General features: G+C 40.1%; 1 protein-coding gene across 1 annotated transcript; it reads left to right on the top strand.

The window, feature by feature from the left end:
* Window positions 1-13,039: 13,039 nt before the first annotated feature.
* Window positions 13,040-25,980, top strand: LOC309567358 (WAP four-disulfide core domain protein 8-like; the record flags this gene model as incomplete). The annotated part of the gene is made up of 6 exons (XM_082272773.1): window positions 13,040-13,159; window positions 16,788-16,949; window positions 19,078-19,251; window positions 20,872-21,009; window positions 24,263-24,403; window positions 25,925-25,980. The coding sequence occupies exons 1-6, from the start codon at window positions 13,066-13,068 to the stop codon at window positions 25,978-25,980; spliced, it is 765 nt and encodes a 254-aa protein (XP_082128899.1). The 5' UTR covers window positions 13,040-13,065.
* Between the last annotated feature and the right edge of the window lie 690 nt (window positions 25,981-26,670).

Here is a 26,670-nt window from a genome sequence, read left to right on the forward strand (position 1 = left end):
TGTCTCACCTCAAGTGTCTGTCACCTACCACTTCCACTCAAACCTATCCCTAAGACCTTTATCATTGTCTCACCACATGTATATAAAGTCACACTAGGAACCAGCTTAATTACTGTGTGTATTTACTGGCTGAAATAAGACCTTCCATACATGATGAGTCATTGAGGTTGGGATTGGTATCTCAGCATATCTCCTACATGACTACTGACGTGGAACTACTTCTGCAGCTGAAAATCCACACCTTATAAGAAACGCAAGGAGCGTTACAGATTGAACGAACCTAAAAAATGGATTCAGCAGAAGTAGCCACTCAGGTGACACAATTAAAACAGCAGGTATCTGCGTTAATACACGCACTTGCTGAATTGAAAAACGACAATCAGGCTCTGTCGCAGCAGGTAATTAGACTGACACAACTTACCTCTGCACAGTCTCCTGAACCCAAGATAAATCCCCCTTTGGTATTTACAGGCGATCGCAAAAAATTTCGCGAATTTAAAAACGCATGTGAGTTACTTTTTTTGCTAAAACCTCGTACCTACCTTACTGATCACATTAAGGTTTGTACTATTATTTCTTACCTATCAGGCGATCCTCGAGCCTGGGCAGATTCTCTTTTTGAAAAAAACGACCAGCTTCTCAACTCCTATGCCTTGTTCCTGGCAGAGCTCACTAGCCTATATGATGACCCCAATAGGCAGAGTACTGCCGATCTTCAGTTAAGATCCTTGAAACAAGGAAAAAGGCCTGTAGAAGACTTTGTCGCAGAATTCAAGAGATGGACCCTTGATTCAGGATGGAATGATGCATCTCTGAAAACCCAATTTAGGCTTGGCCTATCAGAAGCCGTCAAGGACGAGCTCGCCCGAGCAGAGATGCCAAAAACCCTGGATACATTGATACAACTCAGTATCACCATAGATAGAAGACTACGAGAAAGGAAGTCTGAAAAAATGGAAATGCCATTATCCAGTTCTTCTCAGAATTCAGCTATTGACCCCACTCCTAAACCCGCTCCAGGTAACCACAGACCCCGGCTACCTAAGGAAAAAAGGAGACCTAGTAGATATGGTGATCCTGCCTGGTCATGGTCCGAGCCTGCCTCAAACAGTCGACCTTGTCACTCTGACACATCCCATTTGGACCCTGATCCTACAGAGATGGATGAGGAGCCTATGGAGATTGGTGCCATACATGCTAGGTTGTCCTCACAAGAAAAAAGAGATCACAGGAGAATCTGTGGCCTTTGTTTTTATTGTGGTGAAGGGGGACATTTCATTACATTCTGCCCAACCAGACCCCATAGGCCTAAGGCTCTCCCAATGGAGGCCAGGCGAATCCGAAGGGTCTTCCCTGAAAAACAGCCTGGAAATTATCAAGGCTGTTGCCAGCCCTGTCCCCGTTCTATATCAGTGAAGGACACCCAGAAATTAACAAATATTGGAATAGATATTCCTTCAACTCCAGTGAACTTTATACCACGTTCAAAAAACCCTCCTGTACCACCTCCTGAGGATACTCCTATTTTTGCAAGCACATTTCTGGCTTCCGATGAAAATACAGAGATTCTTGCACCTGACTGCGTACGTGCTTCTAATGGCACGGTGGTATGTAGGAAGGATCTGAGGATGTTTGAAGAAGCATTGGTTGCTAGGTCTACTAGGATTACTTCGGATGGTTATGCGTCCGATTCTAGTGAGGGGTCCATGTAGCAGACACCCTAACAACAAGTGATCCGATTCTCATTGGTTACCAACCTGATCCGATTTTTATATCGGCAACAAGGGATCCGATTCTCATCGGCTACCAACCTGATCCGATTTTCATATCGGCAACAAGGGATCCGATTCTCAGATCGGTTACCAACCTGATCCGATTCTCATATCGGCAACCATTTTTTTTTTTTCCTTCCGATTTTCGCATCGGCAACCAGTCTCATGTGATTCTTATATCAACAACCAGCCTTAGAGGCCTTCCGGAGCCGGCCTTACGGGGGGGTAATGTAAGGTTCTGGCACTCTCAGTGCCTCCTATCACATTTATTCCGGATGATTTCCATCTACCTAGACAGAAGAAACACATATAGGTGTGTTTCCCTTTAAGGCTGAAGCTGTCATCACCCAGCGCCGGACTAGATGGCTATTTAGGGCGTCGGTTCTCACTCACATGTGTTCGTTCAAACACCAGTACCTGGATACTAATCTTGCTTGAAGCTTCCATGCTTGCAAGCTCTCCTCGCTGACGAACCTCGCTGCGCTGATCCCTGCATCCTGCTACTGGATCATCCGCATATCCTTCGGCTATCGCTATTAGTGCTAAGTACCCCACAGGGGAAATCTCTATAGACTTGTACTAGGCTTACACTATTTAGCTCTGCATAGCAAGGACTGTCTTTTACATCTGCATAACTAGATTGCTAGCTCTTGAGGCTACTGCTACTATTTCCTGCACTGGGTTGATCTCTCCTGTATGCACCTGCTACTCTGTCATCTGTTATCATACATGATCGCTAACCCTTCCTGCATCCATCTGCACTGTCTCACCTCAAGTGTCTGTCACCTACCACTTCCACTCAAACCTATCCCTAAGACCTTTATCATTGTCTCACCACATGTATATAAAGTCACACTAGGAACCAGCTTAATTACTGTGTGTATTTACTGGCTGAAATAAGACCTTCCATACATGATGAGTCATTGAGGTTGGGATTGGTATCTCAGCATATCTCCTACATGACTACTGACGTGGAACTACTTCTGCAGCTGAAAATCCACACCTTATAAGAAACGCAAGGAGCGTTACAATCTGCAGCTTAGGCCAGTCAAGAAGTTGTGTGGTTACAGCAATTACTCAAGAATCTCGGAGAAGCAACATCAGAACCTACCGTCTTATTTGAGGATAATCAGGCTTGCATTAAGCTTGCAACAAGTGAGAAAATTAATGGAAGAACCAAGCACATCGATGTCAGACATCATTACATTCATGACTTAGTTGATCAGAAAGTGATTGTACTTGTGTATTGTGAGTTGGAAAAAATGATTGCTGATGCTTTGACAAAGCCACTAGCTAGAACCAGATTTGTGGATCTTAGATCAGAAATGGGATTGACATAGATAGTTGTTGAGTGGGGGTGTTAGCATACAAGGTTTGTATTTAATCAGCAACAACCACTGTATGTCATTGCTGTGTGCCTATTACATTGTATGACCACTAGATGTCAGTGTTACATTTGTGAGTTCATGTTTTGTCTATGCCTAAAAAGAGTAATAAAAAGAATAGTTCCTGCTCCGAAAGAAAAAGCAGCGCTCAGTGAAACAACAGACTGTCTGCCTGTACTTTGTTTAGCCCCAAAAGGTTATATCTAACAGTATGGCGCTGGAGGGAGTGTTGTGTTAGGATTACAGTAAAGGCTAGCATCATTGTTAAGGTTACAAGGAGATTTAACGGGCCATACACTACAGAATCTGAAACTCTGTACAATCAGCTTTAGATTTACCAAAACGATGTTATAGGAGTACACACCCCCACAATCCTTATAATTTGTATCAAATAAGGCAGGCCCTTGCACCACATAATTGATGGTGGATCTAAAGAGATTGAATAATCAGAATTTCTAGTGTACGGCTGTCTAGTGTTAGGGTAGCGTCACAAAGAAGGCTAGTGTTAGGGTTACAGGGGAAGTTAATGTTAGCATTACAGCGAGAATAGGTACACCGGAGTCTGAGATTAGGGAATTACTTTCTGTTGTCTAAAATTACAAGTGCCATTTTGTTACTTTTAAAGCATAAGTGCAGGGTGTGTACACCTCAGGTGCGGGCCAGATAAAATCTTGTACATGGCCACATTTGCCCCGTTTAGTTCTCACTTCCTGTAGGCCCCCTGTGCAAAAAAAAACAAACTGAACAAAGCCACTACTGACACAAACTGCTGGTTTACCCTTTAGCTAAATCATGCAAATGGCTGGATATACAGTAGCTTCTTGAAGAATCCCAAGTGCATGTTTATCAAATTTGTGTTTTTTTCCTTCAATTTCACAACTACTTAACTAAGAAAATAATATATCTAAATAATACCTTACTGGTAATTATTTGATAAGAAAAAAAAAACACTATGAAAAATGCATAATCAAGATTCTTCAATTATTTAGTGCAAAATGCAATGATGTACTGTACTTTACCAGTCCAGCTGGGTCTTCTGTCTCAGCACATTTTGTGCATTTTTATTGCTATGCATTTATAGTTTGCCTAGTCTACACTGATACACCCAAAACCAATCTGGATAGCAGAATAGGGTGGAAATGCTGTGTTTTTGCCTTGTCCACTTTTACACCTCTGGCCTCTCTGTGATTTGTGTGGCTATGGCATCTCATCTGACTGTGGTAGTAGGGGGGCAACACAAGACAGTGGGCCTAAGATGAAGAGGGTGTATAAATCCAGTCAGTATTACTATGGGCTACTACGCTATATACTGTACATATCAACAGCATTTAGTACAAAGAGAAAAGGAAAACCAGGTACAAGGGCACAAGATCAGCACATGTAGTAAAATATCACAACTGTTGAATATTTAATAAACCTGGTCTAGAACCGATTGCTCCGCAAAGGCTATCAGGGGTTACAATGGTCTATCAGGACATTGCAGTAGCCGCATCTGAACTAGTTCACGTGAGAGTCCAGGGCTATCCAACCAAATGTGCTAGTATCCACTTGCCAACCGCTCACTGTAGTATTACTGCTACAGTGCAGGCCGGCTGCGCAGAATCACGTGTATATATATTTACGTGATTTTGCATTTCCAAATAGGGGGCACACCAAGGAATAATGGCTGGGACCCACCGATCGGCGGTGTGAGTGACAGGAGAGAGCTTTGTGTATGTAAACAACACAGAGCTCTCTTCTGACAGTGGCAATGTACTGGTTTTTGTTTCTCTGCAAAGAATAAAAACTGGCACCACACAGTAAACACTTTACACATAGTTAGGCACACATTTAACCCTTTGATTGCCCCAGATGTTAACCCCTTCCCAGCTAGTGTCATTAGTACAGTATCAGTGTATATTTTTAGCACTGATCACTGTATTAGTGTCACTGGAGATGTCAGTGGCAGTTAGCCAGTTTCCACAAAGTGTCAGTTAGGGGGAAATTTATTAAACCTGGTTCACTCAGAATCTGGTGTAGCTGTGTATGGTAGCCAATCAGCTTCTAACTTCAGCTTGTTGAGTTAAGCTTTGACAGTAAAGCCTGAAAGCTGATTGGTTTCTATGCAGCGCTTCACCAGATTTTGCACTCTCCAGTTTTAGTAAATCAACCCCTTAGTATCAGATGGCTGTCGTACTATCACAGTCCCGCTATAAGTCGCTAATCACCGACATTACTAGTATAAAATATATACAGTAATAAAGATTCCAGTATACATCCCATAGTTTGCAGATGCTATAACTTTCATGCAAACTAATGAAAATACACTGGGATTTTTGTTTTATCAAAGACATGTAGCAGAATACATTTTGGCCTAAATTTATGAAGAAATTTAATTTTTACAATTTTTTATTAGATATGTTTTATAACAGAAAATAAAAATTATAGTTTTTTTTTCATAATTTATGATCTTTTTTTCATTTATAAACAAGTGGTGATCAAATATATAGTTACATAGTAGTTGAGGTTGAATAAAGACAATAGTCCATCCAGTTCAACCTGTGTAGGTGTGTGTGGACGTATTCATTATCCATACCCCTGAATGTTTTGATCTTTGAGATGTATGTCCAAGAGTCTTTTAAAAGTAGCCATACTCCCCGCAGTTACCACCATTTGTGGTAGAGAGTTCCGCAATCTTATTGCCCTTACTGTAAAAAAAAAACCCTGCGTAGCCTGAGGTTAAATTGCTTCTCCCCTATTCGCATTATATGGCCTCGTGTCCTCTTACATTCCTTGCGACTGAATAGCTTTTTTTCTATGCTGAGATCACCGTTGAGGTATTTGTAAATCACTATCATGTCACCTCTCAGGCGTCTCTTCTCCAGGGAGAATAAATTAAGCTCTTGTAAACGCTCTTCATAATTAGTTTAGTTGCCCTTCTCTGGACTCTCTCCAGTTCCAACACATCCTTTCTGAGGATTGGCGACCAGAACTGGACAGAGTACTCCAGATGTGATCGGACCATGGTTTTATAAAGTGGAAGGATTATAGTTTTATCTCTGGAATATATCCCCTTCCTTATGCATGCTAATATTCTGCCGGCTTTGGCAGCTGCAGCTTGACATTGCATGCTATTGCTTAGTCTATCTTCTAATAAGACTCCCAGATCTTTCTCCATATTTGATTCCCCCAGAGGTTCCCCCCTAAAGCGTATTTTGCATTACGTTTTTAATCCCCAAGTGCAATACCTTACACTTCTCCACATTAAACCTCATTTGCCATGTAGTTGCCTACTCTGTTATTTTGTTCAGGTCATTCTGTAAGATTTCTGCCTCATGATGTGAAGTTATTTCCCTGCTTAGTTTTGTGTCATCTGCAAAAACTGAGATTGAGCTAATGATCCCACCCTCAATGCTATTTATGAATAAATTGAACAAAATTGGTCCCAGGACTGAGCCTTGGGGGACCCCACATACCACTCCAGACCAGTCCGAGTACGCGCTATTTATCACCACCCTTTGGACACGCCCCTTTAACCAGTTTTCTATCCAAGAGCAAACCTTGTGGTCTATGCCTGCAGACCTTAGTTTGTAAACTAAGCGTTTGTGGGGAACTATATCAAATGCCTTAGCAAAATCCAGATACACCACATCCACAGGTCTCCCCCTATCTAGCTCACAGCTCACCTCCTCGTACAATGTTAACAGATTGGTTTGACAAGAACGTCCTTTTGTAAACCCACGCTGATTACTGCTGATGATGTTGTTGACTTTAGCAAATTTTTGAATATGGTCCCTTAACATCCCTTCCAGAAGTTTACATACTATTGATGTCAGGCTGACCGGCCTATAATTTCCAGAGAGATGTCTTTGCCCTTTTTTGAATATTGGTATCATGTTATCTTTCCTCCAATACTCCAAATACTACCAAAAAGAGCTCTATTTGAGGAAAAAAAGAATATACATTTTGTTTGAGTACAGTGTTGCATGACTGCACAATTATCAGTTAAAGTAGTGCAGTGCAGAATAGCAAAAAAAGTCCTGGTCATGAAGGGGGTAAAATCTACCCGAGGGCAAGTGGGTATGCACCGCATACTAGCACATTATGACAAACCTACCTTTCAAATGAAGCTTTCCAGTGGAGTGCTGTTACCATTGCCCCTATCTTCACGGGGTCTTCCTTCCAGGTTTGCGCGCTCAGGCCCTTTGAGGGTCAGAATGTGATGATGTCACTCCCACGCTTGCGTGTGGGAGTCATGATCGCAGGACAGCACTGTGCATTCCACGCCATACTCTGTGGGAGGCATTAGCTGGTGACATCAGCTATTGCCAATGTAAAAATCTCCTAAACGGTGAACACTTGAGAAATATTCATTGTACCTACAAGCAATCCTTATTGTAAGATGACCTGTAGGTACAAGTTTAAAAGGGTAGTTTACTACCACTTTAAAGAAGAATTCCAGGTATGAATATATTGATCCAGCTTGGACTGATGTAAGTATGTAAATATCATAGCTGTGGGATCCCCTGAAAGCTGGAAATCACTGTAGTAGACACTGCTACTCCAGTGATCTCCACTAACTTCTGAAACCTCTTCCGAACAGCTTCTCCGCTACATGGTGAATATAGGAGATTATCCACTCAGCACAGGCCCCATTTAGAGAGTGCTTTGCATTTTCCCAATGAATTCAAAGCAATCTCTGATTGGATGAGGTGTAGAGGCAGAGAGGTGGTCTTGCTCTCCACTTCATGCAGTCAAAGAATGCATTGCATTCAGAAAATGCAAAGCGATCTCTGAATGGTGTTGAGCAGTTGACCTCCGGTGTTCTCAATGCAGCTGGGCAGCCACTCGGCAGAGGACTCAAACTAGTGGAGATCACTGGAGTAACGGTGGGTGCATATCTACGTAATTGATTTCTAGCTTCCAGGGGGATGCCACAGGTATGATATATGCTTTACATAGTTACATTGTTCCAAGCTGAGTGTAACTATAAAAATATCCATACCTGGAATCTTAAGGGTAACTCCACTTTTGTTGAGAAAAAAACATTCCGGAGAGGAGGATGAAAGGTTAAAAGATATAATGGAGAAAGGGAAAATTATGACGCTATTGAATCTAAAAAAAAAAGAAAGCAAATTTTAATCTAACCGAGTGAAGGTACTGTCAGCAGAAACATTTTGTGGCCTCAATACCACAGCCAATAAGAGAAATAAATGATTTATTACCATTCGAACAAATGTGTATGTCGGAAAAAATAAAAAATAATATTTCAAATATTTATAAATCCTGAATGGAAAAGCAGACAGTGCCTCCACTCGTAAAAAAAAAAAAAAAAAAAAAAAAATGAAAAAAATAAAAATAAACATTCCCGTTTGGATGATCTCTGTACATTGTAGGGATTTTAACAAACTTTGTTGCAGATTCCTACCTTTTGTTATTCAGAAGAAATTATTGTTTGTTCCTCTATGCCTCTGTGCTGAGTGAGTCAATTGGGAGTGGTTTCATGGTTATCTATGAGCTGTGGCAGCGGCAGGGCTCTAATGAGGGAAGCCTGCATCCCTTTAGACGTGTTCCTATTGGGAGTATCTCACCAAAAATGACATTTTTGTTGCAGGGGATGCCAGAAATCTGACTTGTATCTTAGTGCAGACTTCTGGGAAAATTGGTGAGCCAATCACACAAGCAGGAAATGATGTTTCTGGGGTGTGGTCAGTATACATTCTGTGTACTGAACAGCTCCAGGTAGCCATATTGCATTGCATTTTCAGAAAATTACAACAGCTGCAGACTAAAAAGGAAATGTCATTTTTAATAACATTCAATAACAATATGACTTGTGTCGCAATTGTATACACTATATTGTTTTTCTTTATTTTCTATTTTTTTTTTTCCCACGAAAGTGAAGTTACCCTTTAAGCTTCTGAGAACTCACACATTGCTCTGTTTTTACTCTAAACACATTTTACCATATAGTCTATCATAACAGGAAAAAAATATTTTCCATTGTTTGAGGGCTCTGAATAAAACTTATAAATATTCATCCTCTTTTCAGGCTTCCACGCCCTGCTGAATACGTGTCATCTATGTGATTATATTAACAGCTCATTGTTATTTTTTTAAACACAATGAAACAAACGGCAAAATAAATTAATGTTGATGATCCATCAACATTCTCTAATTCAGTTTAATGAGGTGCTACAGAAAATTACAAGCCATCACAAGTATGTCCCTATCCAAATATATATTATTTTAAATATTGGGTAACCTTTTTTTGATAGTGATGTAAATGAAACATTTGTCTGCTATGTGGTGGTCTCTATGTTATTGGGCCTAGGGTGGTGCAAATAGTACTGTAAATAAAACTTTGGAAGCGTGGTGGTAAGTAATGGTGTTTTTACAACATTTTATAGCTTGTTTTAAATCCTGTTATATGCAATTATCTGTGATCATAAAATAATATAAAACCACATTTATCCCTTGCACAACCATGGAGATGTGATGGGAAGCTGACTGTGGGGATATGTGCACTTGCTGATGAAATACCTTAAAATAGAAGATGAAAAGTAGGAGTCAGTAACATTTAAATACATTAAATATATTTAGGAAATGCCTAAAACATTAATAAAATGTCACTTCAATTTCAAGAACATCTTCACTTTTAGTGGTGCTGGAAATGTGCAGTTTGGACTAGAACTGGGCTTTAAAGCGGTAGTATACCGCATTTTTTCACTTTATACTACAGGTAAGCCTATAATAAGGCTTACCTGTAGGTACAATTAATATCTCCTAAGCCGGCACGGTTTAGGAGATATTTGCAGTGCATGCAGCCGCTCACGCGAGCGGCCATGCGCTCTGAAGGTCCGGCGGACCTTCAGCTTCCATTGCTGGGAGCTTGCCGGAAAATGACTCCCGCGTGCATGTGCGGGAGTGACGTCATCGCGGCTCCGGCCAAACACAGCGCCGAAGCCGGAAGAGGCGCCGTGGGATCATGTCAGCGCCTGCAGCGGTGTCCGGGGGGTCCATGTCGGGGCTTTGTTCTAAGGTAAGTAATTCATAATTAGCTAGTATGCGATGAATAAGCACAAGGTGTGAAACGCGTCTGCTGTCCAGTTTGTCTTGTGTTCCTGTCTGATGTTGTACCTTTGATTTGAAGAATAAAACTCAAGTTTCCAAGTTCCTGGGTCTGGAAGTGCCACTTTCTTTTCTACTTACATGTACTAGCTCATTATGCCTTTTGTCTTGCTAGTTTTTTTATTTTTTTTTATTTTAGGTTTACAACCGCTTTAAGCTCATGTTCAAGAAAACGTCACACTAACTGTTACCCCCTACCTTTCTTATCTAATTGCTTATTTTAAAAAAAAAAAAAACAAAAAACAACCTACTACTTCCAAGTTACATGTTTTCTCTTCTGGACTGTAGAGTGAGAGCATCATGCTTGGGTCAGCCATGTCGCTACCTGGGTGACGTGGACATTTCCCATTGGCTGTCCAGCAGCAGCAACAAGCCCCACAAAACTGCCAAGGTGTGAAGACAAGGGGTAACAACAGGACTGGTTAGCAGTGGGCCTGGACTTCAGCTCTAGATCACCAGTTTCCAGTTTCTTATTTTTTAATTGTGGAAGCAGGAATGCCCCAACCCCCCCAGGTATTTACCCAAAGATTTTCCTTAGAGGTAATTGAACTTACTTTCATTTACTTCCTAATTTGCAATTGTTCAGCTAATAAACATCTGGATACTCTTTACCTCTGAGGTTATAAATCAGGAGATCCTCAACTCATTTTAGCTAGAGATCCTCTCTGAGAAATATCCTATACTCTGCTTACAATCTTTGTTTGAGCCTGACTGAAGATGTCTTTCTCTGGCAGGCAGCTCTAAGCATAGATTAATTGAACAATATTCAGAAGCATATTTTCTATGCCCCTTTTTATTGTCTCACCCACCTTGGCCAAGAGTTGGTTGTCTGCCAGATAATAGTGTGTTCAATCAGGCTGAAACATAGCTGGGGCACTGGAGGCAGCTTTCCGATCAGCCTTGATTTACAAATGTCTCTACTTTTTCTTTAGTTAGAAGTTGTCATGGCAGCTTGGAACCAACATTGAAAGTCTTTGGGTGGACAACAGTGAAGAGTGAAGGCCAGGGCAGCACTACAACTCCACCTCATGAGCCAGCTTGTGAATTAAAGCTTACTCTACAGTCAGTCTCTACATCTCTGTAGAGGGCCATAGCCATTTATTGAAACATGAAGGAAAGTGCAATGTTTCTTTGGTTTTGGATGGAACGAGTGAAGGTTAAGTTTTATTTGCTGTCTGTTTGCCCCTCACTTCCTGTCCTGATGATGCACCCATAAGGTGAAGATGCCACTTTTGTCAGTTGAGACAGATATCCCCATTGGCAGGTTCAATTTGTGCATGAATGGATTTTTGTTAGGCTAATTATGCTAAACAATCGACCAGTCTCAATCATTTTAGACCATTGATTTCACAGTTGAAATCCCTATTGTTTTCAACACATCATGATCTGATGTCTGTTAGAATAGTTGGAATTTGTTAGCCAAGGCCATCTAAATTTGCTAGTGGATCTAACACTAACCCTCTCCACAGGATGACAGTGCTGCTGTCTGAGATAGCTCTGTTGCTCCTCCGTAGAGTGGGAACACCCTAATGGTTAATTCGCACAATAAAAAAATCAGACAAATTATCATCTGTTGTTTTTTGAATGCTAGTCTTATATCGTATCCAAGGGGAATTACAAACACTACGAAAATTGTCGTACAACAGAAAAAACATCTTCCCGCGTATGAAACAATGAGCTACCGTACATTAGGAGGTAATTTGATTACATGTGACCTCTCTTCTAGCCACGCCTATAGATATACATGTTTTGAGCGGCGAGGATATTTCGTTGTTCACACGCCTTGTACACTCAAATTTCTTTGTACGAACACTATACTAATCATAAGATAATTGTTAGATCTGTTATCTGACGAGAACATTTTTCGCTCATGTTCCTTCAGTATAAACAGTCGTGATCGGCTGTGTACTCATAGTTAGATTATCGAACGATCGCTCTTATTGGGGTTCATTTTGTCTGATTTTCTGATTGTATGTACTAGGCATTAGGAACAGGAATGGTTACTGACCAGCCAGATCACCAGGTTAAAGGAAAAAAAAACCTAAAAAAGAAAACTGATGCAGCCCCACATTGTTTAGATACACTTTAATATTACACTTAGGCTCCATGTACACGGGACGCTGGAAATGGCCGTTTAGGAGCAGTTGGGCGTTTTTTTCAGAAGCCCCTGAACCCATCTACATTTTATCTTATCTGTCCATGTACACCAGGTCGTTTACAGTCATTTGCAGGCAGTTGCGTTCAGGGATTTTTTTTTAGAACGCAATTATTTGCGTTCGAACGTGTGTTTCCCGGCGTTTCAAACGCACAAACGCGTCCAAATGCGTCTGAACGCGTCCGAACGCGTCTAACCGCGATGACCCGCGTTTAGCGTTCACGTTTTTCCATTTTAAAGGGGAATAATTTTTTTGACCTCTAGGAACGCTTCTAAACGCAAACGCCCGCAAACGCCGCTAAAAGCCCGCTAAACGCGGGTACAAACGTGACTGAACGGACGTTTCAAACGTCCTAAAAATTCCAGCATTCAAAGGGACTTTTAACAACGTCCCGTGTACATGGAGCCTTAATCTTTTACAGTTCAGGTTAAATCTCAAGTGATCCTAAATACCAAATGCATGAGTCACTTCTCAGATTAAATGTCAGCTCTAGGCAAGGCTTCAATCGAAACACTAACTAGACAAGAAACCAAATTAGATCCCAATTGATGTTCACACCCCAACATGTCACCACCCCCTGTAAAACGGATTGCCTGTGTACATATATAGAGCAGAAAGCTTGATGCAGAACAAATTGCCATCATGATGAGGACAACACAGATCTTCTTACTCTTGGGTCTCCTGCTTCCACTCTGCACAGTGGTCACCAGCTTTTTAATTAAGAAGCCTACATTTGGTAAGTTACAGAAAGCAAACATTACAGCTTCAATTTCAATTTAACGGTCAGCCCATTAAAAGATTTTTTTTTTTTTAATTTTTAATTATAGGTGAAAGCCTATTGGGTTAAATTATCAGCTGGTTTGTTATTTTTCTTTGGGACTCTAGTGCAGCCACAGTGGCCTCCCTACCATAGTTTCCAATTCTGTTCCTGCACACCTTGGAGTTTTACTCTTCTTGTTAAAACAGGCATATTCTTGTGTGTTCCCACTTCCCACTCTTTTAAATGCATTTTTATCATATATGAACTAAAATCTAGAGGACATTTAGAAGAGTATCTGTGGGAGTTCTTACAGAATTATGAAGTGCCATATTTGGGTCGTGTATATAATTCTGCCATTTCTGAACATCTATGAGAGACCATTTGCCCAAAACGTTAATTCTTTAAAAGATTAGTCTGTCTATATATGATATTTTAGTTATTGGTTGATAGTTTAGTTGTTGGTTTGTTATATGTCTTGGGTAGTCTATTGGTGAACTGCTTCTGAGTTCTTGGTTCGGTACACCTGATGTGATGATTTGGAGGCAGTACATCCTTATATTTAGATCTTTAACATTTATATTATTTTATGAAGAATTTACCAGGTGTAGCTAGAACACATAAAAGTGGATAGGAACCCTCAAAACTCCAAGGTGGACAGGAGCAGAAAAAGGAATTAAAGTAGAACTATACAGTGCATCCAGAAAGTATTCACAGCGCTTCACTTTTTCCACATTTTTATGTTACAGCCTTATTCCAAAATGGATAAATTCATTATTTTCCTCAAGATTCTGCAAACAATACCCCATAATGACAACGTGAAAGAAGTTTGTTTTAAATCTTTGCAAATGTATTAAAAATAAAAAATGAAAAAAATCACATGTACATGAGTATTCACAGCCTTTGCCATGAGAATCAAAATTGAGCTCAGGTGCATCCTGCTTCCACTGATCATCCTTGAGATGTTTCTACAACCTGATTGGAGTCCACCTGTGAATTGTCTGTAGACGTCTGAGACAGGATTGTATCGAGGTACAGATCTGGAGAAGGGTACAGAAAAATATCTGCAGCATTGAAGGGCTCAATGAGCACAGTGGCCTCCATCATCCATGGTAGAAGGTAGAAGTTTGGAATCACCAGGACTCTTCCTAGAGTGGGCCGCCTGGCCAATCTGAGTGATCAGGGGAGAAGGTCCTTAGTCAGGGAGGTGACCAAGAACCCAAAGGTCACTCTGACAGAGCTCCAGTGCTTCTCTGTGGAGAGAGGAGAACTTTCCCCAAGAAAAACTATCTCTGCAGCACTCCACCAATCAGGCCTGTATGGTACAGTGGCCAGACGGAAGCCACTCCTCAATAAAAGGCATGACAGCCTGCCTGGAGTTTGCCAAAAGGCATCTGGAGGACTCTCAGACCATGAAAAACAAAATTCTCTGGTGTGATGAAACAAAGATTGAGCTCTTTGGCCTGAATGGCAAGTGTCATGTCTGGAGGAAACCAGGCACCACCCATCACCTGGCCAATGCCATCCCTACAGTGAAGCATGGTGGTGGCAGCATCATGCTGTGGGGATGTTTTTCAGCGACAGGAACTGGGAGACTAGTCAGGATCGAGAGAAAGATGAATGCAGCAATGTACAGAGACATCCTTGATAAAAAAAAAACTTGCTCCAGAACGCTCTGGACCTCATACTGGGGCGAAGGTTCATCTTCCAACAGGACACCGAACCTAAGCACACAGCCAAGATAACAAAGGAGTGGCTATAAGGACAATTCTGTGAATGTCCTTGAGTGGCCCAGCCATAGCCCAGACTTGAACCCGACTGAACATCTCTGGAGAGATCTGAAAATGGCTGTGCACTGACGCTCCCCATCCAACCTGATGGAGCTTTAGAGGTCCTGTCAGGAAGGATGGGAAAAACTTCCCAACAAATAGGTGTGCCAATGTTATAGCATCATACTCAAAATAACTTGAGACTGTAATTGGTGCCAAAGGTGCTTCAACAAAGTATTGGACAAAGGCTGGGAATACTTATGTACATGTGATTTTTTTCTTTTTTTTTTTGAATAAATGTGCACAGATTTCAAACAAACTTCTTTCATGTTGTCATTATGGGGTATTGTTTGTAGAATTTTGAGGAAAATAATGAATTGAATCCATGTTGAAATAAGGCTGTACAATAGCAAAATGTGGAAAAAGTGAAGGTGAATACTTTCCGTATGCACTGTAGGCAAAACTTTTATTTTTTCATTTTGGTTGGACTAAGGGAGGGTTATAATACCTATCAGATTTTTTTTTTTTTTTTTTTTTGCCATTGCAGAGATTTCCCTTCACTTTCTATCCCATAGCCAAACAGGAAGCTAGAGGAAATCCCTGGAAATTAAGAGAATTCATGGGGACCCCCAGGTCACCATAACTAGTGTCCCCATTGGAAAATTTCCCTTCTATTACTTTTCTGGGAACAACACAGAATTTGAGGATTTCTTTTACTTTCACTTTCAATGATAATGGTGAATATAAACAGGACAAATAGAGATCTCTCTCCACTCTATCCAAAACTAAAAAAGAAAAGGTTTTGCCTTTAGTTATACTTTAAGGAAGGGTGCTCTCATTTTGGTGGACTATTCAAAATATAAGTCATTGACTGACTCAATCCACATGCTCCACTTTTGCATGAACTGATCTCAGCTGTTTTGGTGTTCAGATTCCTATCATAACCTGCACACAAGTGTATCTGTAAGTGTCAGGCAGTGTATAGATTGGATTTAAGCTCTTAACATACTTGTTACTCATTGTAAACAAATCTGGAAAATTCCTATTTTGTTAATTGTTTGATTTCCTGAATATTCTTCATGTTTATTAGTTTTTATAGAATGCTATGAGGGCAGACATGCGGGTGCATTCCTGGGCCGGGCTGTGTGTGTCCATAGACACCGGTCCACAGCTCCCTCCTCTAATGTATTAAGGTTAAAAAAAAAACTTGTGAATTTGAACCACTTTAAGAGATTGAAAAAGCCCATTTATCTGTTCCAGTTGTTACCGCATTTCTGCTGAATACATTTATGGACAATGTACACCCCCTTTAAGGAGGTTCTAAATAGGCAAGTGGCAAGAACAATCCCCTAATCACTGATACTTGCCTTTGCCAAGCTTACCCACTGTTTTGTTGCACCCCTTGGGAGATATCCAGCGCTTCTTCGCATGTGACTTTCCTCCCAGGATACAGTGTTGGGACCTCAGTGATCCCTTGCTAGCCCCTGAACACTGAAGGGAGGAAGACGTTACGAGGAAGACGTTACGTACCCTGTGTAAGCTCCCATACCAACTAACACAGAGCTTACACAGGGTTTGAACAAAGTTGGGGGGAGCACAGGGAAATGAGAATTAGTGGGTGGGATTGGAGGTGGTGGTTGCCTTTTCAAGATAAGCTGTCACTCTGCTAGATAGGCAAACTGAGAGTCTCTAATAAAACGACAGTGCAGGAGGTACGACATATATATTAACTACAGCAATTCTTATGAGACATCACAATTTACACAACACAAGTTGTCAGTAACTCATTTTGTTTGCATAAGTCAAATAAGATCACTCTGCAATGTGTCTCGTTTTAGTTTCTCAGAAGCCAGGAAACTGTCCCCCTGAACGCTATTATATCAAAGTAAGTAATCCGGATAAAATCCACAACATCTGCAACAGAGATGACTATAAATGCCCAGATAACCTGAAGTGTTGCTCAGACAACTTACACTTGATATGCAAGCCTCCTGCCCAAGGTAAGACAATGTTACCCAGGAATACTACAAATACTACATAAAAATGCTTGGCTAAAATCCTGATAGTTGTGCCTGTCATAGCCGCAGTGGGTTGGGAGTGCGATCTCGACACCAGGGTCCCAGAAAACAGGGAAGAATAGGATGGGGATGACATGAAACGTATTTGTTTTGTTTTGTGTGTGGTTGAAATTTAGATTCAGAATTACTTTTGAGTTATTTTTATTATATTTTTAACAGTATTTCTGCCATATTGAGTAATATGCCAACAATGGGGCAATTTAGTCAGCACTATTCTCAGTAAAAGATACCTTTACATATATTTTATTTGTCAAGAGCATGAGAAGGTAAGAGCTTCTGTCAGGTTTTCATTGCAATCTGCATCCCTAGTGGGGAACATTCAATAACTTCACTAACTTCCTGACGTAACAGGAAGTAATGGAAAATATCTACAATATATAGACCAATAAAAACACATTTTTTGTTGAGTAAAGAAGCGTTAGAAATTCTGAACATTTTTATTGCTGTCTTTCCTGTCCTAGTGCCAACCACACCCCCAATGTCTTGGTGTGAAGTAATAGAAAATCTACTCAATGGGGTCATGGACTGGGATAAAAACCCAACAATTTGTTTTGCCTATGGAACCTCCAGTGACACACTTCCTAAGTTCTGATGTTTTTATAGCAGTCTTTCCTGTCCTAGTGACAATTGTACCCCCAATGTCTTGGTGTGAAGTGAGAGAAAATCTACCGAAAGGGGGTCACAGACAGGAATAAAAAACAGAATTTGTCTTCATCTGGTGAACATCCAATATCACATTTCCTGTCCTAGTGCAACAACATTTACTCAGTGTATCTATGGAGGACTAACGTTGTTACCCTAAGACAGGAAGCTCACCATCTCCCCCCCCCCCCCCCCAGCCCAGCCCATCTTCAGCTTACATTCTCTCCCCCCATCCACAGCTCACTTCTTCTTTCCCATCCACAGTTCACCTTCTCCTCCACTCCATCCACAGTTCACCTTCTCCTCCACTCCATCCACAGCTCAACTTCTCCTCCACTTCATCCACAGCTCACTTTCTCCTTCCCTCCATCCACAGCTCACCTTCTCCCTTCTCCTCCCCTCCATCCACAGCTCACTTTCTCCTTCCCTCCATCCACAGCTCACTTTCTCCTTCCCTCCATCCACAGCTCACTTTCTCCTTCCCTCCATCCACAGCTCACCTTCTCCTCCCCTCCATCCACAGCTCACCTTCTCCTCCCCTCCATCCACAGCTTATCTTCTCCTTCCCTCCATCCACAGCTCACTTTCTCCTTCCCTCCATCCACAGCTCACCTTTTCATCTCCTCAATCCACAGCTCACCTTCTCCTCCCCTCCATCCACAGCTCACCTTGTCCACATTCTGGCTGAAGAAAAGCCCTGCTTAAATGTAACTGTTTTACATTGTGGGATTACCTTTACATTGTTTTATGTAAATCCAGCTTAATAACTGAGTAGGGAGGGCTAAAAGAGGAAGGTCTTAAACTCTCTGTAGCTCAAGAAACGACGCAGACAGCTTTTCTTTCACTGTAGTTTTTTATTGCTGGTGGTCCAATGCCATCTCCAAAATAAACAGCTTGCAGCCTTACATTTTTTCCTGTGGTTTTCAATTTTCTGTACAAATAATAATAACATACCATAGTTTGTTTTAGCTGTGATTACAATGCCGAATCACATAAAGCGTGTCATCATCATCTAAATATATCACAGTATGACTACTAATTAAAGCTCTGCCCAATTCTAAATCTAGTAACTTATGTAATTTTATATGTTTCCACATCTGGCCTCATTTATCAGATAGGAGAAGCTTATAAAGTAGGTGCTGGCCTTTCTCATTAGAAGCCTAGCATTTTCTGCAAAAAGTGTGATGAAAGCAAGCAGCTTGCGTTAAAAATGCTTATTTGTAAAAAGACATCATACAAATGATGAAAAATATATAAATGATTCTATATTTTTTTAAATAATATACTTGTATTTAATACTTTTAATTTTATAAACTTGTAAATGTTAAAAAAAATAAAAATTCAAAACCCATTTGTATTTTCTTTTAAAAATTGCTGTATGTTAAAATGTATCCTAATGCCTTCACAGACAAGCAAGGCCAATGCCCTACATTTGATTCTTCTCTTACTTCTGCCACAAAATGTAATGACAACTGCACATCTGACAGTGAGTGCCCTGGAAGTTACAAGTGCTGCTTTAAATTTTGTGGAAAGACTTGTGTTCCTACTCTAAGTGACCTTGGCAAGCCAGCGATTGCAACAAGTAAGTTAAACCACGGTATGATAAATTTTGTTTTATTGTCACCTGTAGGGCCACTCAGTAAATTGCATTGCAGTAACGTGCTTTGAAATGTACATTTGATTATAAAGCACATGTCAATTCACAATTCATTCTAAATGGCACGCAACACACACTATACAGTAGCTGCCAGTAGCTGACATTAAAGTAGTTTTAAAGGCAGAAGGTTTTTAATCTTAATGCATTCTATGCATTAAGATAAAAAAAAAACCTGTGTGCAGCAGCCCCCCTCAGCCCCCCTAATACTTACCTGAGCCCCATCTCAATCCAGCGATGTTGCACAAGAGATTCAGCTGTCCAGGAATCTCCCTCCTGATTGGCTGAGACACAGCCATTGGCCCCCCACTGCTGTCTTAAAAGTCAGTGAGCCAATGAGGAGAGATAGGGGCGGGGCCAAGCACTGCTCCATTTCTTAATGAACACACAGAGCAGCGGCTCAGGTGCCCTTATAGCAAGCTGCTTGCTGTTGAGGCACTTGCCAGGAGGAAGAGGCCAGGAGCTCCGGAGAGGGGCCCGAGAAGAGGATGGTCTGGGCTGGTCTGTGCAAAACCACAGAGCAGGTAAATATAACATGTTTGTTATTTTTAAACAAAAAAAAAACCAAGACTTTAGTATCGCTTTAAGGGTTCAGGGATAATCATCTGTCCCTAACCGCAGGTAAATAGGCCGGCCACAGACGGTACAAATCTCTAGGTTTCAGCAGGGACCAGCCGAGATTCGATCAATGTATGGGCAGGCTAAGTGTAACCAAGTCAATCAATCGATCAACTTGGGTACAACTAGCATGTTAGATTTCTATCAATGATCACTGTGTTCTCCTAGCAAAGACAGCTTCCCTCTTCCCCCCACGATAGCTCCATGGGAGGGATTACCCCATCAACCCATGGTTGCAGGAAAGAAAATCACATCATCTATGGCCTGGCTGTGATTGCTTCTGAACACTGGCAGATCACTATCAGCCTGTCATTGCTTTGGACAATTTTCCTGGGCCCATCAATTTAGGAATTTACTTACTTAAGGCAAATAGGCTGTTCACTTTGCCAGGAAGTTGCACATTGCGAGGTGAAAAATTACATTTGCAAAAAATACCCAAATCTTAGAAAGGTAAGTGTAAAAAAGACTGCATTTTTGCTTGCACGTGATTTTATTATGGAATTGAGGAGTTTCACCTTATTCAGCAAGCACTGGGGGAAAATTCTCCCGCAAAGTGATACTTCCCTTAAAAAGTGAGCAGTCGAGAAAGACACCGCCAAGCTACATGGTTCCTGAGAATCCTCCTTCACACTTTTTTCTTTTTATGAACATTGCTACACATGGACACTGCACCGAGGTTGGGGGGTTGCATTGTTGTACTTCCTAGTTCTGTGTTTTTGTTTTTTTCTTTTTCTTTTCCCCTTTTCTTCTGTACTTAAGTTTTTTGCAAAATTAATAAAAATAATTTACTAAAAAAAAAGTGAACAGTCTATTTGCCTTTAATAAATCAACTCCTAGTCCTCTTTTTAATCTAAGTTTGATATGCCTGCCCTAGATAAAACCTTTATATTTTGTTCTTTTAACTGTTCTATTATTATATTCGATTCCTAGGCAAAGGATTCTGCCAACAAGAGACTCTTTACAATTGTGTAGAACCAGAAAGGGTTTACTGCGATGAATCTTCCTGCATGGATGGTAAAAAATGCTGCCCTTTCATCTGCCGAACAGAATGTCGGAAACCTGTTCCAGGTAAGACTCTAATAGAACTACTGTAGAAAAGTTATTGAGTAAATCGGTGCTCATTTACAGTGGAGTTTGGGAAATTGCTGTCCACTCTCCACTACAAACCGCTAGGTTGCTTCACTCCCTGATAATACAAAATTAAACAAAGGGAGAGGAAAACAGTATAAGAGATATACCACACTCAAAATAAAAAATAGAAATAGTATAATAACAAAAATAATAAATCTTGGTTCTCTTACTCAACAGTAAATTGGAAGTTGACAATTGTCATATAGGTTTTCTGGGAGATATACAATATGTAGCACCCTTTTATATAGGCACTAGGTTAGGTAAGCGTGGTACTTCCCCCCATCCCTTTCTATTGTATGTGATTTATTAACATTGTGGAAGATTTTTTTTTTCATTGAGAGGAACAATCAATTAGCAATATTTCACTTTTCGAATGTACGTGTTCGGCAATTAACTGTAAGAACCCCAGCAGGGGTTCCCACAATTAGCTGTGAGAGGTAGCCAAATATAAAGCAATGGCAGGTTGCTTGCTTCCACAGCTAATTGCGCCTACTTGCATGTATTCACTCATACAACAATCACGTGTGAGCCAGGCAGTGTGCAAATTGTTCTTTGTTCAAAGTAATGCAACCACCACTTCTAAGGTCTGGTAAGCTGCAACATATAAGATCTTTGTTTTTGAGTTTAGATATATTTTATGCTTTAATGTCCAGAGAGATCACTAAAATCTTCATCCAAAACAAAATGTAGATGTGTTGGTAGGCACTGGTTAACTTGAAAATACCTCTACAGCTAATTTTCGTAAAAAATAATTTATACACTGTGTTTAACGTCATATTAGGCTTTTATGTGGCACCATATCCTAATAAATATCCTGCTAATGTTTTTTTTTTTTATAGGCTTTCACACAGCACCTCTAAATTCTTTTTTTTTTAAGTTTTTAATTATTTTTTTTACATACTATGTTGCACTGAGACAGCTTTCTGGCTTCAGCGTCACTATATCACTCTCTGCGTGAGTTACAGTGACAGCTGAAACATGCAGGTTGGATCATAAAAAAACATTTGGTCATAAAATGTGATTGGCTGTCATGGTGATCACATGATCTGGAACCAGGTTGATTGGGTCCTGATTGTAAGGTTAGGTACACACTATAAGAAAACCAGGCAAACGATCGTCCGATTTTCCTCAATGTTTCACAGCCAGTCAAAACCGAGGCTGCAAATAATGTATGAAAATTCTCATTGGGCAAAGGCTTTTTTTTGTTTCTAATCATGCGGTCTTTCGTATCTGATTTTTCTCGTACGAAAGCCGTACGAAAACAGTACACATTAAACGAAAATCATTTGTTCTGTTCATGTTCAAGAAACATTTTGGAGTTTTCGGAAACTTTAATTTGGAAAGTCTGAATCAGATGTCGAAAGCTGTGTACACACTATGCGAAAATCGAACGATCCTGCTTTGTACAGAATTTTTCTTATAGTGTGTACCCTACTTTAGTGTCAGTGAAAGTGCAGGTGTGTGCTCTCCTACTGTAAATCAAAGTCCATCACTGATGGTGGAACCCAAACGGGGTCACCGAGGAGTTTCTAAATACCAGTGATGGACTTATTTATTACTTATGTTTTAGATTTTTGCATGATTTTCACATTTGTGTTGTTTGAACAACTTTAAGGACCTTATATGGCAGATTGAGATTTTAGGGCACAGCATAACATATTCATATATACCAGTAGTATTTTTTTTGAAAGTTTTCTTTTTAGGAACGTTTGTTCAATTTTCCTTTCCAATTGTTAGTGTTGTCTTATGGCTCCATTTGTTTTTGACCACAGTGATGAGAGAATTTGAAGGAGCAGGATGGAAATTTTTTCCCGAATGAACACATTTTTAATATAGTATAGTATATATTTCGGTAAAGTCTGACAAAAAAGTTATTAAACTTAGCGCTGCTTCCATAAGTCAATGACACATGCTAGTAATATATAAAGTGTCAGTGCAATCAATAATACATAAGGTGAAAGGTGCAATCAAACAAATAAACGTCCAACAATAATAGTAAGGTGCCAGGGCTAGTGATGTCTTCTCGTATAGGATTCAGGTGACACCTCCTGAGTCCTCACTCACCAGCAATATAATTCAAAACATCGTGGTATATGGATGGATCTAGCTCCTTCCTTCTCTGTGAGTAAACAAGGCTCTCAGCATAATGATGGTATATGGTCCAATAAAGAGAGAGATAATCATAGCATAATACTGTTTGCTTTATTGAAAAATAAAAGCATTCATGCACTTACAGCAGTAAAAAAAAGTTTGAGCATGTAAACCAAAGGATCGCCGAGACAGCATTCGTATCAGCTGTCGGTTTGGCGTCTCCATCTCTTTCCTTGCTTGACGCGTTTCGTCCCTCCCACTGGGAGTCTTCAGAAGCTCAGGTAAAGCTTCGGTAAAGTCTATTCGTTCCAAAATCAAATGTTATAAGTGAACAAAATGTACTTTTAAATTACATTTATCCAGTCATTAATTGTACAAAGAATGTTTGTACAAATGTTTGTATGAATGTTCGTACAAGTGTTCATTTGAAAATCTACTAGTGTAGATCCAGGGTAAGTTTTAAGTTTTCTAGTGCCAACATTTGCAAATGGATGGTCTTATTCAATAACATTGCCATGAGGAAAGCACTAAAGCTGAAAAAACACTACTAGATTTTCAAACAAACATTTGTATGAAAATTCTTTGTGCATTCGATGACTGGATAAATGTTTTTTGAAACAACTTCAACATTTTGTTTGCTTTTAACATTTGATTTTGGAAGGAATGTATTTTTTGGATGAAAACCATATGCACTGTTAGAAATTTGTTCATTCCAGGAACGTTTTCCATCCTGCTCCTTTGAATTTTACAATGACTGTGGTCAAAAACAAAGGTTGATTTGACCCCACTAACAATTACAAAATCAAACAAACGTTCTTGAAACAAAACATTTCAAACTGAATTCTACTAGTGTACAGCCAGGATAATGAAAAACTGCATTAGCCCATAGTAACTAATCATTGATATTAGACCAGCTCAAGATGGATTCTGATTGCTTAAATAAACCTATTAGTACACGTTGAATTTTCTGACACTTGTTTACACAGAAACTATGAAAAATGAACAATATGCACTGGTTTTCATGCTCTTTTCATCTTTTTGTGATGAGCAATGTCTGGCAGAATGTTAAAAATTTTGTTGTGTTTTTTATGTGTTTCAGAAAGGAACGGTGCGTGTCCTGCAAATGCTGCCTGTCCTTCTGGAGTTGAAAACAAGACTTGCTCATCAGATTATGACTGCAAGACTTTCCACAAGTGTTGTTCTACAAGTTGTGGTCAGAGATGCCTAAGTGTAGTTAATGGTAAACACATAAACCTTTCGTCTTTTTTTACTCCAACATTTTGTATTCCTGATATGTGTCTGTGTTATCGTCTAGTATCTTGTTCTCTTTGTATTGCTTTCTTTGTGTGAAATATCTGGTGATCCTGCCAGTCCCTCTGCTTTCCTTTTTCAACCATGACCTCACTAGGCATGAGAACACATCCATTTTAGTGTGGTCAGTTTTCTGTAAGTGCTGGGAGCACAGCCTGTCTGTCCTTGAATGGCCAAGGCTTGCGCTACCCAAGTCACTGCATGGGAAAACTTTCTTTTTTTGGCTTGTAGTTGGGCTTTAGCTTCTATATGTACTGACGTTTCCTGTTGGTTGAAAGCAATACTCAAAGTAAGGCATTGCTTGTAAGGATCATGCTGGGTAATAGGAATAAGAGGCACGCCAGTAACAGATGAGACCTCCAAGATAGGCCACCTACTTCCTCCGATGTGCCTTGGTAACACAATAAAGCAGACAGTTGCCGATTTGTCTGCCACAGCAGAATTGCCGATGACTTGGCACCACTGCAGGGACACTTCCCACTGATCCTCTGTTCTTGGTCATGTGATCAGATTTGTGATGTCACATGACCAAGCAAAATAGGGACACATGGGAAGGTGTTCCTGCATAGGTTTTAGCCACTTCCTGCATAGCTCTGCTTTGGAGTACCTTCATGTCACAAACTGGCATGCTCTGCTTTCATAGTAAATGGTGCCAAGGAGCAGCAAGGTGGACCTATAATGGTGGTGGCAGAATGCGAAAAACCCATCCATAGTTTACAGGGGCCCCTCAAAGCGTAGCTACATCACTGAGAATATATGAATAGCATTAGTACATAACAATAAATAGCTGATACCAATAGAAGCTGCTCTAAAGTCCAAATATCTATAGGGTCGGTGTCCTTGTGGTATATAACACGAGAACAAAACCAGAGAAAATAACCAACAGTATGGACTCACATGATTCACTATACAGTAAACCCCGCGGTTCAGTTTTTGCGGTCCTGGTATATTGCTTTTTTTTTTTTAATGTTATTTTACTATATAAATCATTAAAAATGAAATATTTTTGTGTTTTCCATAGCTCTTGCTATGTCTCTCAGTATCTTTTATGTGTTTAAATGAGTTTCTATTGTTTTAAAAGTGTGTTTAAAGACCTTAAAATGCTTTTACACGTACAGTGACAGTAAAAAAAACATGCCTACAATGCATTTTAATAGGGTTTTTCTATTTCGCGGATTTTCACTTTTTGCGGCTGGGTCCGGAACGTAACCCCCGCAATGGAGGGGGGTTTACTGTATTCAAAACACTGATCTACACAATAAGCCAAACCATTAACCTGCATAACCAAAAAGTCAAAATGAACACAAATTACACATTTTTGAGGTTAATGGTTTGTCCTATTATGTGGATAGGTTTTTGAATATGGTGGCTGGTATGACTCTGTACCGTTCACTATTTTCTCTGTTTTTGTACAATTCTGGTAACTTGTTTCTGGTCTCTTTTCTTACAGGTCCCGTCAACATATTTGACCTTGAACATCCCCACCTTTTTGATCATACTGGATGAAGAGAATAAAAAAGTCTACCGCTACATGTTATTATTTTTATATTAGCATGCTGTAGCTGATGTATTTATGGGTTGTATACATGGGTACTTGGTTGAATGATCAAGGTCTATAGATCAGTCGTTATATGTAGATAAATATGTGACTTTCATTTTCCTTTGCTTTTATTGGATTTGAATCTCCCCTAAAGTGCATACATAGGCAAAACTTTTTTTTTTAATTTTGGATAGACTAGATTAGAGCCCCTGTCATTTTTTTTTTTTGCTGTCTCTGTCCCATTTGGCAAATCCCCATTCACTTACTGTACTGTAAACTTAGTAGAAAGTGAGATGATATTTATACAAAGTGAGTGGAATTCTCCTCTGACAGATTTCATCAGAACAGGTGTCCCCTCCAGAAGATTTCCCCTCATCCCTTGTGCTGGGGACAAGACATGCTGATAGGTTAATCAGCTTCTGTCCAAATTGGCCCTAGTACTGTATGTGTATGAACATGAGTTAGGGACCTTAGATTGTATGCTCCTTGAGGGCAGGGACTGATGTCAGTGTACAATATATATATATATATATATATATACTGTATGTATATATATATATATACATACAGTATATATATATATGTATGTAAAGCGCTCTGTAAAATGTCAATGCTATATAGGCACCTCAAATAAAAACAAATAATAGGCAACCAAA

This window comes from Pelophylax lessonae, assembly GCF_965119305.1.
Source record: "Pelophylax lessonae genome assembly, chromosome: 11".
Lineage (NCBI taxonomy): Eukaryota > Metazoa > Chordata > Amphibia > Anura > Ranidae > Pelophylax > Pelophylax lessonae.